We start from the raw sequence: 13,244 nt of genomic DNA, 5'->3' as shown, positions 1-13,244 counted from the left end.
CGGAGAGTGACGAAAATGGCAAAAAATCAACATTTTTCACTAAAACTGCGATAACTTTAAAATTTCAGCGATGACCTATAGATGTCTGGGTACCAAAATTTTTGTAATTAAAAGACGCAACTTTTGGTACCCAGACATGTATAGGTCATCGCTGAAATTTTTAAGTTATCGCAGTTTTTGTGAAAAAAGTTGATTTTTTGCCAATTTCGTCATTCTTCGGTTTTTGCGCGCGGCGCGTCAGAAAACACGGATTTTATTTTCAAAATCATATCTCGGAATCCTGTTAATGAACTCCTCCCATTTTTAGTATGTTATGTAAAAATGTCCGGGAATCCGATAAAATTATTTCCAGACATAGGCTCTTTGGTCCAGACACCGTCAAAACGGCATTTTAAAGTTGCATACGCCCTTTCATATGTTAGGCTAGATTTTTGAAACTTATTATTTTTCTTTGAAAGGTCAACTTATCACCTTTCATTTGCGTATAAGACAATTGAAATCGGTTGAAATGGCGAGGAGTTATGATTTTTCGAAAAAGTGGTTTTGCGAAAATCGAAAAATGGCAATTTTTTAGACCACCCTAACACGGCGTAGGTCACCCTAATGGCCTAACAAAAAATACGGGTCTAATTATTTCGGCCAGGGAACTCCCACAAAAATTTTGAGCCCGATCCGAGCACTTTTGTTTTTTTCCATGCTGTTTTCGTGGGGAATTGCTGTATAAATAGGGTATTTTAACCATTAGTGGACCCCCTAGTAGAGCCGATGCACATTTTTCACAAATGTTCAATATTTTAAGCACTTTTTCATAACCCTTTGTACAAAACAATGAAATCTGAAGTCTTTTGAACAATTTTGACTATTTGTTTCATTAGTTATTTGTTTTTGAGCAGAAAAAAAGCCATTTGAAAAAAAAGTTTTTTTGCCTTGTTATGGACCCCCTTTTCCTATAGTGGACCCGGGTCCATAATCCGATTGTGGACCCGGGTCCACTATAGGCAAACTGTTATTTTTATACCAAATTTAACCGATATTTGATGTTTTGATGCATGGTGTAGGTCTAATGATAGATATAATGAATAAAAGATGGATTTTGCTCACTTTTCATTATAAACAAATATGTTTTGTTAACAAATTTAGCTTTAAACAACAAAAAACTTAACAGACATTTAAAAACATTTATTTCCGAAAAAGATCAGAGAAAACGTTTCGAAAACCACTATAAACATAAAAATAATTAAAAAAAGTAATCTTGATGCAAATTTTTCCATATTAATTACATAAATGGTTGACCGAAACTAAATAATAGATTTGTTTACAGTTGCTGATAAAATCACGCATGTTTATTTAAAAAAAAATGTGTTGTTATTGATTTATTATTATAAAATATCATTTCAAACTGCATTTATGATGCTTCAGTTAAGTACAATCAACTATAGTTTTGATTAATTATAAATTTTCACGGCTTCAGCATTTTTGGTACTTTTAACATGAAAACATCTATATTTATACTCATGATTGAAAAAATATGCGTTTAGGTTGATAACAACAAGCATTTATTGTATGTTTTAGAGAAACTTTTGCTTGAATACACAGTTTTCTTCATTTCTGAAGGTTAAATTAACAGGGGTCCACTTTTGGAAAAGTTTGGATTTCGTTGTCCTATATTGGACCCCCCTAATTTTTGCTCGAAAATGGCAGTTCTTCGCTTTATTTTAGTAAAGATCCTTAAACTTACATTATTTCGACTTGCTGAAATTAAATAATCAGTCAAAAAATGATTGGATGGTTAATTCAATCATAAAATATAAATGCAGTTTTGTTGTGAAAATGCTAGTGGCCATGGCTGATTTCAGATGTCGAACTCAAAACACTTATTTTGGTGAAAAGGACAATTCAATGTCAGTCAACATTGTTTTAAATGATGCTGAACATGCCAAATAAAAGATTTGTAGACAAAAACACGCTTGAAATTGTGATTTTATTGAATTTTTCATCAAAAACCCTTCAGAGAGTCCACTATAGGAAAGGGGTCCACTAATGGATAACGTACCCTATGATGTGTAAACAACGAAACATTCGTTTCAGCAAAAATGTTATGTATGTCAATTATATAACCTTAGAAGGTATTAGGGTAATTCTCTACCAACTCACACGAAATCGGGAAAAGTTGCCCCGACCCCTCTTCGATTTGCGTGAAACTTTGTCCTAAGGGGTAACTTTTGTCTTTGATCACGAATCCGAGGTCCGTTTTTCGATATCTCGTGACGGAGGGGCGGTACGACCCCTTCCATTTTTGAACATGCGAAAAAAGCGGTGTTTTTCAATAATTTGCAGCCTGAAACGGTGATGAGATAGAAATTTGGTGTCAATGGGACTTTTATGTAAAAGTAGACGCCCGATTTGATGGCGTACTCAGAATTCCGAAAAAACGTATTTTTCATCGAAAAAAAACACTAAAAAAGTTTTAAAAATTCTCCCATTTTCCGTTACTCGACTGTAAAAAAATTTGGAACATGTCATTTTATGGGAAATTTAATGTGCTTTTCGAATCTACATCCACCCAGAAGGGTCATTTTTTCATTTAGAGCAAAATTTTTCATTTTAAAATTTCGTGTTTTTTCTAACTTTACAGGGTTATTTTTTAGAGTGTAACAATGTTGTACAAAGTTGTAGAACAGACAATTACAAAAATTTTGATATATAGACATGAGGGGTTTGCTTATAAACATCACGAGTTATCGCGATTTTACGAAAAAAAAGTTTTGAAAAAGTTACTTTTTGCGTTTCTCTTTGTTTCGTCGTCCGTGTCTGTCGCGGGTGACCATGAATGGCCATGATCGATGACGACCAACTTTTTCAAAACTTTTTTTTCGTAAAATCGCGATAACTCGTGATGTTTATAAGCAAACCCCTTATGTCTATATATGCAAATTTTTGTAATTGTCTGTTCTACAACTTTGTAGAACATTTTTACACTCTAAAAAATAACCCTGCAAATTTCTAACTTTGCAAACACGAAATTTTAAAATGAAAAAAAATGTTCTAAATGAAAAAATGACCCTTCTGGGTCGATGTAGATTCAAAAAGTACATTAAATTTTCCATAAAATGACATGTTCCAATTTTTTTTACAGTCGAGTAACGGAAAATGGGAGAATTTTTAAAACTTTTTTAGTGTTTTGACATAGGACTATGTCTTTACTTACTATATTGAGGGGCCAGTTCAGAAATTCGATCCAAAGCGTCACTTTTAAGCGTTAAAAAAGGGGACATTTTGAACGCTTATATCTTTTTTCCCTGTGAATCAATCCAGACGGTTGGACCACCAATCGAAAGAGGAAGACTTCAGCTATTGTTTAACTACATAGATAGTCTGACTAAACATAGTTAAAGCACTTAAAACATGCAATCAAAATGAGTAATTTTTCAGTACAAATCGGACAGATGACCAATCAGAGCGAGCGTATGCATTCGAGACCGCGCCCCTTTTGTGCCGTTCTCCGGCTGTGCCGCTATTTAAGCAGAAAATTTCGCAAAAGCAAGTCACTTTGGAACGAGCACTCGAACTGTGCACGTCGGGCCGGCGCGGAGCAGCAGCAGCAGCAGCGGCCAATAGAAGAAGAGGACCAGCAACCAGAAGGAAGAACCACCGGCAGCAGAAGGAGGAAATTCGAGCGAAGCGTACCGCGTTGAAGCCACTATGATGCGGCGGTTCTCATGAAAAATTTCGAATTGGTGGTGGAAAAAACCTGGAGTGGCCGGTACCCTCGAAGTAGGTTCCCCCGGGGCCTGAGGGGACATTTACAGAAACATACGAGTTGTGGCAATATGGGTATCAAAATTCATGGTTTTTTATACTGAACATAATAATGGCCATTTCGACAGTAGTGGCCACAACCTGGAGTGGCCGGTGCCCTCAAAGAAGGTTCCCTCGGGGCCTGGGGGGACATTTACAGAAACATACGAGTTGTGGCAATATGGGTATCAAAATTCATGGTTTTTGATACTGAACATAATAATGGCCATTTTGACAGTAGTGGCCACAACCTGGAGTGGCCGGTGCCCTCAAAGAAGGTTCCCCCGGGGCCTGGGGGGACATTTACAGAAACATACGAGTTGTGGCAATATGGGTATCAAAATTCATGGTTTTTGATACTGAACATAATAATGGCCATTTCGACAGTAGTGGCCACAACCTGGAGTGGCCGGTGCCCTTAAAGCAGGTTCCCCCGGGGCCCGGAGGACTTTTTACAGAACCATACGAGTTGTGGCATATTGGTATCAAAATTCATGGTTTTTGATACTGTACATGAAAATTGACATTCCGACAGTAGTGGCCACAACCTTGAGTGACCGGTGATCTCAAAGCAGGTTTCCCGGGGCCCGGAGGGTCTTTAACAGAACCATACGAGTTGTGGCAATATGGATATCAAAATTCATGGTTTTGATACTGAACATGAAAATTGACATTTCGACCGTAGTGGCCACAACCTGGAGTTGCCGGTGCCCTCATAGAAGGTTCACCTTGGGAGAACATTTATGACAATTTTGCCGACAAATCTATGAAACAAAATAAAATAATCTTATTTCAGATTTCACTAGCAATCCAAAAACACATTCAAATTGTTTGGTCCTATGTCTTTCGGTTATGTCTCTGACATACCATCTTGAACTTTTTTTCGATTAAAAATACGTTTTTTCGGAATTCTGAGTACGCCATTAAAAGTCATAAAATTCCCTTTGACACCAAATTTCTATCTCATCACCATTTCAGGCTGCAAATGATTGAAAAACACCTTTTTTTTCGCATGTTCAAAAATGGAAGGGGTCGTACCACCCCTCCGTCACGAGATATCAAAAAACGGACCTCGGATTCGTGATCAGGGACAAAAGTTATCACTTAGGACAAAGTTTCACGCAAATCGAAGAGGGGTCGAGGCAACTGCTGTGTGAGTTGGCGGAGAATTACCCATTAGACTATGACAAACAAACAAACTTGCACTTTTTAACAGTTTGCCTGATTTGTTTGCATAAACGTCAACCTGTTTGTTTGTCTGGCATAGACTAATACCTCCTTCATGATTCCTTCATTGAAAGTTCGACAAAATTACTTTATTTTTTTTTTAGTTCATATTAGAATACATATTGGTAGGACCGTTACAGATATGATTAATAACTTTCAAATTTGATTTACCTATTATTTCAACACACATATTTAGTCTGTTAAAAAAAACAATTCAAGATCAAAAATTATTCCCTCAACAAATATTAATTTGAAATGTATTATAAAAAATATCGTTCCTAATAAAACCTGATTAAAAAAAATCCATCAATTCAAAATATACAAACGTCCCTTTGAAAAGACTATTACAATTTAGAAATAAAAAAGACATCAAATTTATTACAACCAATAATAAAATGCTTGATTTCACCCAACTTGCAAATTTTATGTGTAGCGTGTACACAGAAAAAAGGATGGTTATATTCATGAGGAAATGGTGACAGATTTTTAGTCAAAAAAAAAAATGGTTAATTTTACCTCAGAAAATGATTACCTTTCATCAATTTTTGATGAATATTCATCAGGTTCACATTTTTATGTAATATTACTCAAAAAAAGAGGTAATATTCGACTTACCAAATTTTCAACATTCCAAAATTCAACTTTTTTTTTGTGTGTACTCAACATCCATCACACCAACTTGCAGATACTTTTCAACATGAAAGAGAAGACTTCAGCCTCTCTCATTGCAGAAGTTCTGTCTGAGAGAAAAATTACTTTTGTTGCAGAACAGTTCTTGAACGCTCTGCTGCCGATTTCGTGCAGAATTGCAGAATTCTGCCGTACGGGAATAGACCTATCGCTAGTTAAAAAATACAGGCCAATTAAGAAACACTTATAAAAATCTGTATCTCAAGAACCAATTGCCCGATTTTTAAAGTCTCAGAGAGAAAGTTTCCCCAGCTATTCAAAAATACTATTTTCAACGCAAAAGAAATCGGAATTATATCTAAAAGAAGCTATAACATAAAAAACGGTACATTGCATAAAAAAATGAAAAGCTTTTTGTTTGCAATAATGCATTTGTGTGGCCAGCCTCCAAAATTGCATGGAGACATTACTGTATAAAAAAACGAATGATACATAATTGCTTTTTTGACAAATTTCATTCAAATCAAAAAATGAAAATTTATAAATCGTGAAAAAAATCTAAATCGTACAGAATTACTAAGGATATACTGTCCTTCGTTACCTACTAAATCTCGTTTTTAAAACACTTTTAAACACACTAAATCACGACTATTTTAAAAGTCGCATTCGTACAAATTCCTTGAATAATTGATAATAATTGAAATGATGATGATTTTCTCGCCGCTTCTTCCAGAAAATGGTTCGCCCAACAGTCCGGCCCGGGTCGACCCTCCCTCATCAAGGCCATCTTCAAGACGTTCTGGTGGGAGTACACCGTGCTGGGGTTCATCGCCGTCTTCAACGACATCTTTATCCGGCTGGCCCAGCCGATCTTCCTGGGCATGCTGCTGCAGTATTTCAGGTAAGGCGGGCTTTACGACATTGTAGAACAGGTTGACTAACGTGAAATTCTCGCACGTTTCAGGCGCGACAGTAACGTGAGCCGCGAGAGTGCCCTGTACTATGCGGGCGTGATCGTGGGGCTGAACGCGCTGAGCGTGATCTCGATCAACCAGTACATTCTGGGGAGCTTCCAGAACGGTATGAAGGTGCGCATTGCGGTGTGCAGTGTGATCTACCGGAAGGCGCTGCGGTTGTCGCGGACGGCGCTGGGCGATACGGCGCCCGGGAAGGTCGTGAACCTGCTATCGAACGACGTGAACCGGTTCGACATTGTGTCGGTGTTTCTGCACTCGATGTGGTCCGCGCCGCTGCTGGCGATCATCGTGGGAGTGTTGTTGTATGTGGAGATTGGGTTGGCCGGGTTGATCGGGATGATCGTGATCTTTATCGTAACGCCGATTCAGGCGTACACGGGCAAGTTGACTTCGCGGTTTCGGTTGCAGACGGCGCTGAGGACCGACGAGAGGATCCGGTTGATGGATGAGATTATTTCCGGGATTCAGGTGATCAAGATGTACGCTTGGGAGAAACCGTTTGCAAAGTTGATTAAGTTGGCCCGTAGGATGGAGTTGAAGATCGTCAAGAAGAGTGCGTACGTGCGGGGTTTGTACATGACATTTTTGTTGTTCACCACGAGGACCGCTTTGTTTTGTACGATGATGGCGATGGTCCTGCTAGGGAATGACCTCACCGCGGCCAAAGTATTCGTGGTGGCCATGTACTTTGGCATCCTCGCCAACACAATGTCCGCCATGTTTGTGCGAGGTATCGCCGAGATTGCTGAAGCCATGGTCGCGATGAAGCGCCTGCAGCGATTCTTGGAGTACGAGGAAAAACCCGGCGAGCTTCCCTCGGTGAAGGACAAGTTCCTCCAGGAACTTGGGGTCAACGGGGACGTTTCAGAAAAGCAGAAACTGATCGAGTCCGACACCCAACTCCCACCGAATGTAGCAATCTCAATGAAGAACGTGACCGCGCGGTGGGGTGCAGTGAAACAGCAAGAAAATCCATCCAATCCGGCGTCAAAGAACGGAACTGCCCAAGTGCCTAAAATTGTCGAAACCGTAAAACAAATGGACGAAGAGGACGAATCGTGGAAGTCGGCGACTCTCGCCAACGTCAACCTGGACTTCCGCAAAGGCATCCTAATCGGCGTCATCGGTCCCGTTGGCGCCGGCAAATCGTCCCTCCTGCAAGCCATCCTCAAGGAACTCCCCGTCGAGTCCGGGTCGATCGTCAGCAAAGGCAAGCACGCCTACGTCAGCCAGGAACCGTGGGTGTTTGCCGGCACGGTCCGCCAGAACATCCTGTTCGGCCAACCCATGGAGAAGGAACGCTACGACGCCGTCGTGCAGGCTTGCGCGTTGGTTCGCGATTTCGAGCAGCTGCCACACGCGGACAAGACAATCATCGGGGAGCGCGGAGCGGCCCTGTCCGGTGGGCAGAAGGCGCGAATCAGCTTGGCACGGGCCGTGTACCGGAGGGCGGACATCTTCCTGCTGGACGATCCGCTGAGTGCGGTGGATGCCCACGTGGGGCGGCATCTGTTCGATATCTGTATTGGACCACGCGGGCGGTTGGGCAAGATGAAAACCACTCGAATCTTGGTGACCCATCAGGTGCACTTCCTGAAGGAGGCCGACTGGATCGTGGTGATGAATGAGGTGAGTTCTTCAAAACTGTTTCAAAACAATCAGCTCAAAATATTCTCTTTTCAGGGTAAAGTGACGATGCAAGGCACCCCGCACGATCTGTCCCGCAACGGGATCGACTTTGTCGAACTGCTGGCCAAGCTGGAGGAGGAAACGGGAGATGGCGAAAGCTCGATCGTAACGTCCGGCAAGCGCAGTAGGCGGGATTCCCGCGCCTCTTCGCGATCGATCGCATCGTCGTCGCAGTCGCTGGACGATTTCGACGATGAAACGCTTGAAGGCGACAAGAGTGAGAAGGAAAAGTCAAAATCTCCCGAGGACAATCAGAACATTGAGATGAGCTCGAAGGGCACGGTGCAGGGATCGGTACTGCTGAACTACGTGCGTTGCGGCGCGAATCCGTTCATCGTGTTTGGGCTGCTGTTGCTGTTTATCGCCACGCAGATTGCGGCCAGTGGAGCGGACTTTTGGGTTGCCTATTGGACCAGTCAGGAGGAGCAGCGAATCTTCCTGCGGCAGAACGGGACCGATGCAGTGGCGTCGATCAGGGCGAACAGCTCGGGAGTTCTGGAAGCGACGGTGCCGGAGGGAGATTTCGTGGAGGAACCACTTCTTAGCACCGAACTGTGCATGGCCGTGCACGGAGCCCTCGTGGTCAGCGTCTTCCTCATAGCAATCTCAAGGTGAGTAGTTTACTTTGTTTCATACGTTCCACCTTACTACAAGCAGTAACATAGCTTGACTCTTACAATCTAACCCATGTTGGCGTCCCACCTAACAAAGACCAGTATAATCATGGTAGGCGTCCCACCTTAGGAAAATAATCGAAAATCCATATGGGTCCCACTTTGAAACGATCAAACTTACTACACGTGGGCGATTAAAAATTTAACGGTCCGTCTCATTCCTGCGGGCGTCCCACCTTCCAAGCCATCTCGTTCCATATGGGCGTCCCACTTCGTTACTATAAAATTTCGTTACTGACTTGTTACCACGCTATCGATCATGCACTTTTCTTGTCCCAGCTCGCTACAATCAAACTCATTGAAAGTGGGCGTCCCACCATAAAACAATCAGTCTCATTTGTCCTGTTATGTCTACATTCCGCCTCGCAAAAAGTTCGTTTCCTGCATATTTAAGTTGGTGACCCGTCAGGCAACAAAGAGTTTCATTACAACATGCAAAATTCCATCTCATTTCATGTGGCCGTCCCACCATTAATCAATCAGCCATATTTCTGCAAGCTGTGTTCTGCTTCTTCTCAGTTCAAAAGGACAACCTTTCTATGCAATTTTCGGGTGTCCCACCTTGCACGAATCACCTTTTCCGCGGGCGTCCCACCATCTCTATTAACAAACATGTTTGATTTAACCAAATCTGAATGCCATTTTGTCCCGCAGATCAATCAGCTTCTACCAGACGTCGGTGCGGGCGTCCCAGAACCTGCACGACAGCATGTTCAACGGGTGCGTGTCCACGTCGATGCGCTTCTACGATACGAATCCGTCCGGCCGAATTCTGAACCGCTTCTCCAAGGACATGGGCTCGGTGGATGAGCTGCTGCCGAAGGCGATCCTGGACGCGACCCAGATAATCCTCAGCATGGTCGGGACGATCGTCGTGACGGTGATTGTCAATCCGATGTTTTTGGTCCCGTTGGCGTTTTTGGGGGTGATCTTTATCTACTTGAGGAGGATTTACCTGAAGACGTCGAAGAACATCAAGCGGCTGGAGGGAATTACGCGATCGCCGGTGTTTTCACATTTGGCAGCTTCGCTTGCGGGGCTTCCCACGATTCGTGCTTTCGCGGCGCAAGGCGAGCTGATCAAGGAGTTTGACTCGCACCAGGACCTACACACGGCGTCCTTCTACATGTTCATTACGAGCGCCACGGCGTTCGGATTTGCGCTGGATCTGCTCTGCCTGGTATTCGTGCTGATCGTGGTGTTTAGCTTCCTGTTGATCGACACCAGCATACTCGGCGATCGCGTCGGATTGGCCATAACGCAGGCGATGGCCCTCACCGGAATGATGCAGTGGGGTATTCGGCAGAGCGCCGAAGTGGCCAACTTTATGATGTCCGTCGAGCGGTTGCTGGAGTACAGGGACTTGAAGCCGGAAAAGCAACCCGATCAACCGAGGCCGATGAACAAGAGTTGGCCGGAGTCGGGGCGGATTCGGTTTAAGAACGTCAGCTATCGCTACTTTGAGGGCGGTAGCTTGGTGTTGAAGAACCTGGACTTTGAGATCAACCCGAAGGAGAAGATCGGGATCGTTGGACGGACTGGGGCAGGGAAGTCTTCCTTGATCGGAGCCCTTTTCCGGCTGGCCCAAGTCGAGGGCGATCTGCTGATTGACGGAGTCAACACCGGTGAAATTTCGCTGGAGACGCTTCGGTCGAAGATTTCAATTATACCCCAGGATCCGGTGCTCTTCTCCGGAACCCTGCGTAGAAACCTCGATCCGTTTGAGGACTTCCCCGATTCGGATCTTTGGAGTGCCCTCGAGCAGGTCGAACTGAAAGAGATCGCCAACGGTCCGCTGGGACTGCAGATGGCGGTGGCCGCCGGGGGTTCCAACTTCAGCGTTGGCCAACGCCAATTGATCTGCCTTGCCCGTGCCATCCTGCGAAGCAACCGGATACTGGTTCTGGACGAGGCGACCGCAAACGTTGATCCCACGTAAGTTTCCAAACTCAATCCCTCCCACAAACCCCATTCCTAACCTCAAACTTTACTTCCAGCACCGACCGCCTGATCCAGGAGACGATCCGCATCAAGTTTGCCGAGTGCACCGTCCTGACGATCGCCCACCGCCTGCACACCGTCATGGACTCGGACCGGGTGCTGGTGATGGACGCGGGCGAATCGGTCGAGTTTGGCACGCCGCACGACCTGCTGCAAATGCCCGTCGGCGTGTTCAAGGAGATGGTCCTGGCGACCGGGCCCGCCGAATCGGAACGACTCATTGCGACGGCGAAGCAAAAGTACGAGGAAATGGCCGCGGCGTGAATCCCGGAGCAAGGGGAAGGTACAAAAAGTGTCCTTAAGATTAATGCGCACACAATCTTCATCGTGTTCGAATGGATAAAACCCAGTGATCAAACAAAGAACAATTTGTTATGAATCTATATTTTAACTTATTCTCAAATGGAACTTGAGTGTCAAACTCGACTAGTTACCGAGGTAGTAGTTACTTAAGGCCAAGTTGTATCATCATCATTATGTGATCAATCTGCTTCATCTGAAATTATGTTAATTCGATTTTAAGACAAACAGGCGCGAATTCATCCGAATGGTATGTACGTACAACCTTATTTACAACAGCAAATAATAAATGTATTTAAACAAAAACGTCCGCTCGTCAATTCCACACTCCGAAAGCATCCCGCAAATCAAATTAGAATCACATTTCAACAAGTGTGACAAATCATCATGATGGTCACATTCTGCCGCAGCTCAATTCCACTTTAATGCAAACTCATCCATCGTCTGCGTTAGTCGCGTCGTCTCCCAGCATTTGTCTGCATGCTGGCGGCGAATTGTTTGGCGTGCCGTCACCAATTGAAGTCAATTGAATTGTTGAATAGGTATATGGCAACGAGTAAGGCGCTAAGCAACGGTCGCACGTTGAGAACGTGCAAGGAAGTTAGTGGGGACTTTATGCAATATTTAATCCACTTTGAAGGTGGATGGGGCCTTCCTAGCATTTCAACCGGTCATTCCAGGAGAATTGTTTGCTAACTTTAGGACACGACGTTTACCAATTTTTAATAAAATGCCTGTTTTTTCATAGCAGCAGGCGTGGCCGAATGGTGGATATCCCTGGTATGTGAGTACAAACAACACACTAAACTAAAATTTTGGTGTCAAACATAAGATTCAAATTCAAGTTCAACATTAGATTCGAAATTTATTCAGTAATTTCCTATAGAACTTTCAATGTTCGCGAGATAGCAAGATATTTTGATTAACAAATTTTAAATAGCCCACACTAAAGTCTTAAGAATAATTTTAAAAAACCACTGCGAATTCACTCTGGCGATTAGTACAATATGTATTAACAAAAACATCATTCCTGTCAGAGCTATTTATGTTGCTTAAATTATTTATGTTTAGGTACATGAACAATCTCACAGTAACACAATTCCAGAGCAGACGGAAATAGCTTGGGAAGGTCAGTTTTTGATTTTGTGAGAAGATCGAAATATGTTATTGGGATGATCGGATTAGTTGTTAAAATAACAAAAATCAATAACAAAATTTGTTCTCATAATAACTTAAACTGTTATTATGCTGTCATTGCAATAACAAACCAATAATACAGAAGGAATCATGAAGGAATAACCAGATTTGTTATTTTGTGCGGAGAGGTGGAGCAGCATAACAACAAAAATTGTTATTGAACTGGTATGTCTCCATAAGTTACTGTTTTGGTTAATTTGCAATTTGCATTTTTTTTGGAAAAAAAATCTAACTTTTATGCAAAAATAAATTTGACGTTATTTTTTAATGCAAAATTGAATTTGCAATTTTTCAACTTTATTTTTCGATGTAAAATCAAATTTGCAATCAAAACGTACTTAAGTGACTAATGATCCGATTTGCATTTTTTAAAATATGAAACATTCGTGAAATTTTCCGTTCTGTTCGAAAAAAATAACTTCAAATTTTTCAAGCCAAGTCTAACATTTTAAAGGGCGTAATATTGAATATTTGGCCCTTTTGAAATGTTAGTCTTGATTCAAAAATTTTGAAAATATTTTTTTTCCAAAAGATCGGAAAATTTCACGAATGTTTCATTTTTTAACATTGTAAATCGGATCATTAGTTGCTGAGAAATCGACGTAAGAAAATGGTGGGTTGTTTGGGTGAGACTTGGAAAACATCAATTTTCATGTTTTTAAACATTTGCATGGCTCTATATCAGAGCACATAAGAGTCGTATCAACAAAGTTAAAAAAAAAACAAAATATAGAGAATTTTATCAGCTTTT

At 42.3% G+C, this 13,244-nt stretch overlaps 1 protein-coding gene across 6 annotated transcripts in view; it reads left to right on the top strand.

Moving 5' to 3' along the window:
- Positions 1 to 11,602, top strand: part of LOC6032569 (multidrug resistance-associated protein 4) — a 37,664-nt gene extending 26,062 nt beyond the window's left edge. For all 6 annotated transcript variants that reach the window (XM_038261517.1, XM_038261518.1, XM_038261520.1 and 3 more), the window contains 5 exons: positions 6,389 to 6,556; positions 6,620 to 8,261; positions 8,316 to 8,932; positions 9,650 to 10,930; positions 10,993 to 11,602. In XM_038261517.1, the coding sequence (XP_038117445.1) occupies positions 6,389 to 6,556; positions 6,620 to 8,261; positions 8,316 to 8,932; positions 9,650 to 10,930; positions 10,993 to 11,260 (3,976 nt within the window). In that variant the 3' untranslated portion in view covers positions 11,261 to 11,602. The remainder of the gene's footprint in view (positions 1 to 6,388; positions 6,557 to 6,619; positions 8,262 to 8,315; positions 8,933 to 9,649; positions 10,931 to 10,992) is intronic.
- The last annotated feature ends 1,642 nt before the right edge of the window (positions 11,603 to 13,244 follow it).

This window comes from Culex quinquefasciatus, chromosome 3 (assembly GCF_015732765.1).
Source record: "Culex quinquefasciatus strain JHB chromosome 3, VPISU_Cqui_1.0_pri_paternal, whole genome shotgun sequence".
Taxonomy (NCBI): Eukaryota; Metazoa; Arthropoda; class Insecta; order Diptera; family Culicidae; genus Culex; species Culex quinquefasciatus.
This window is presented reverse-complemented; position numbering and strand designations above follow the sequence as displayed.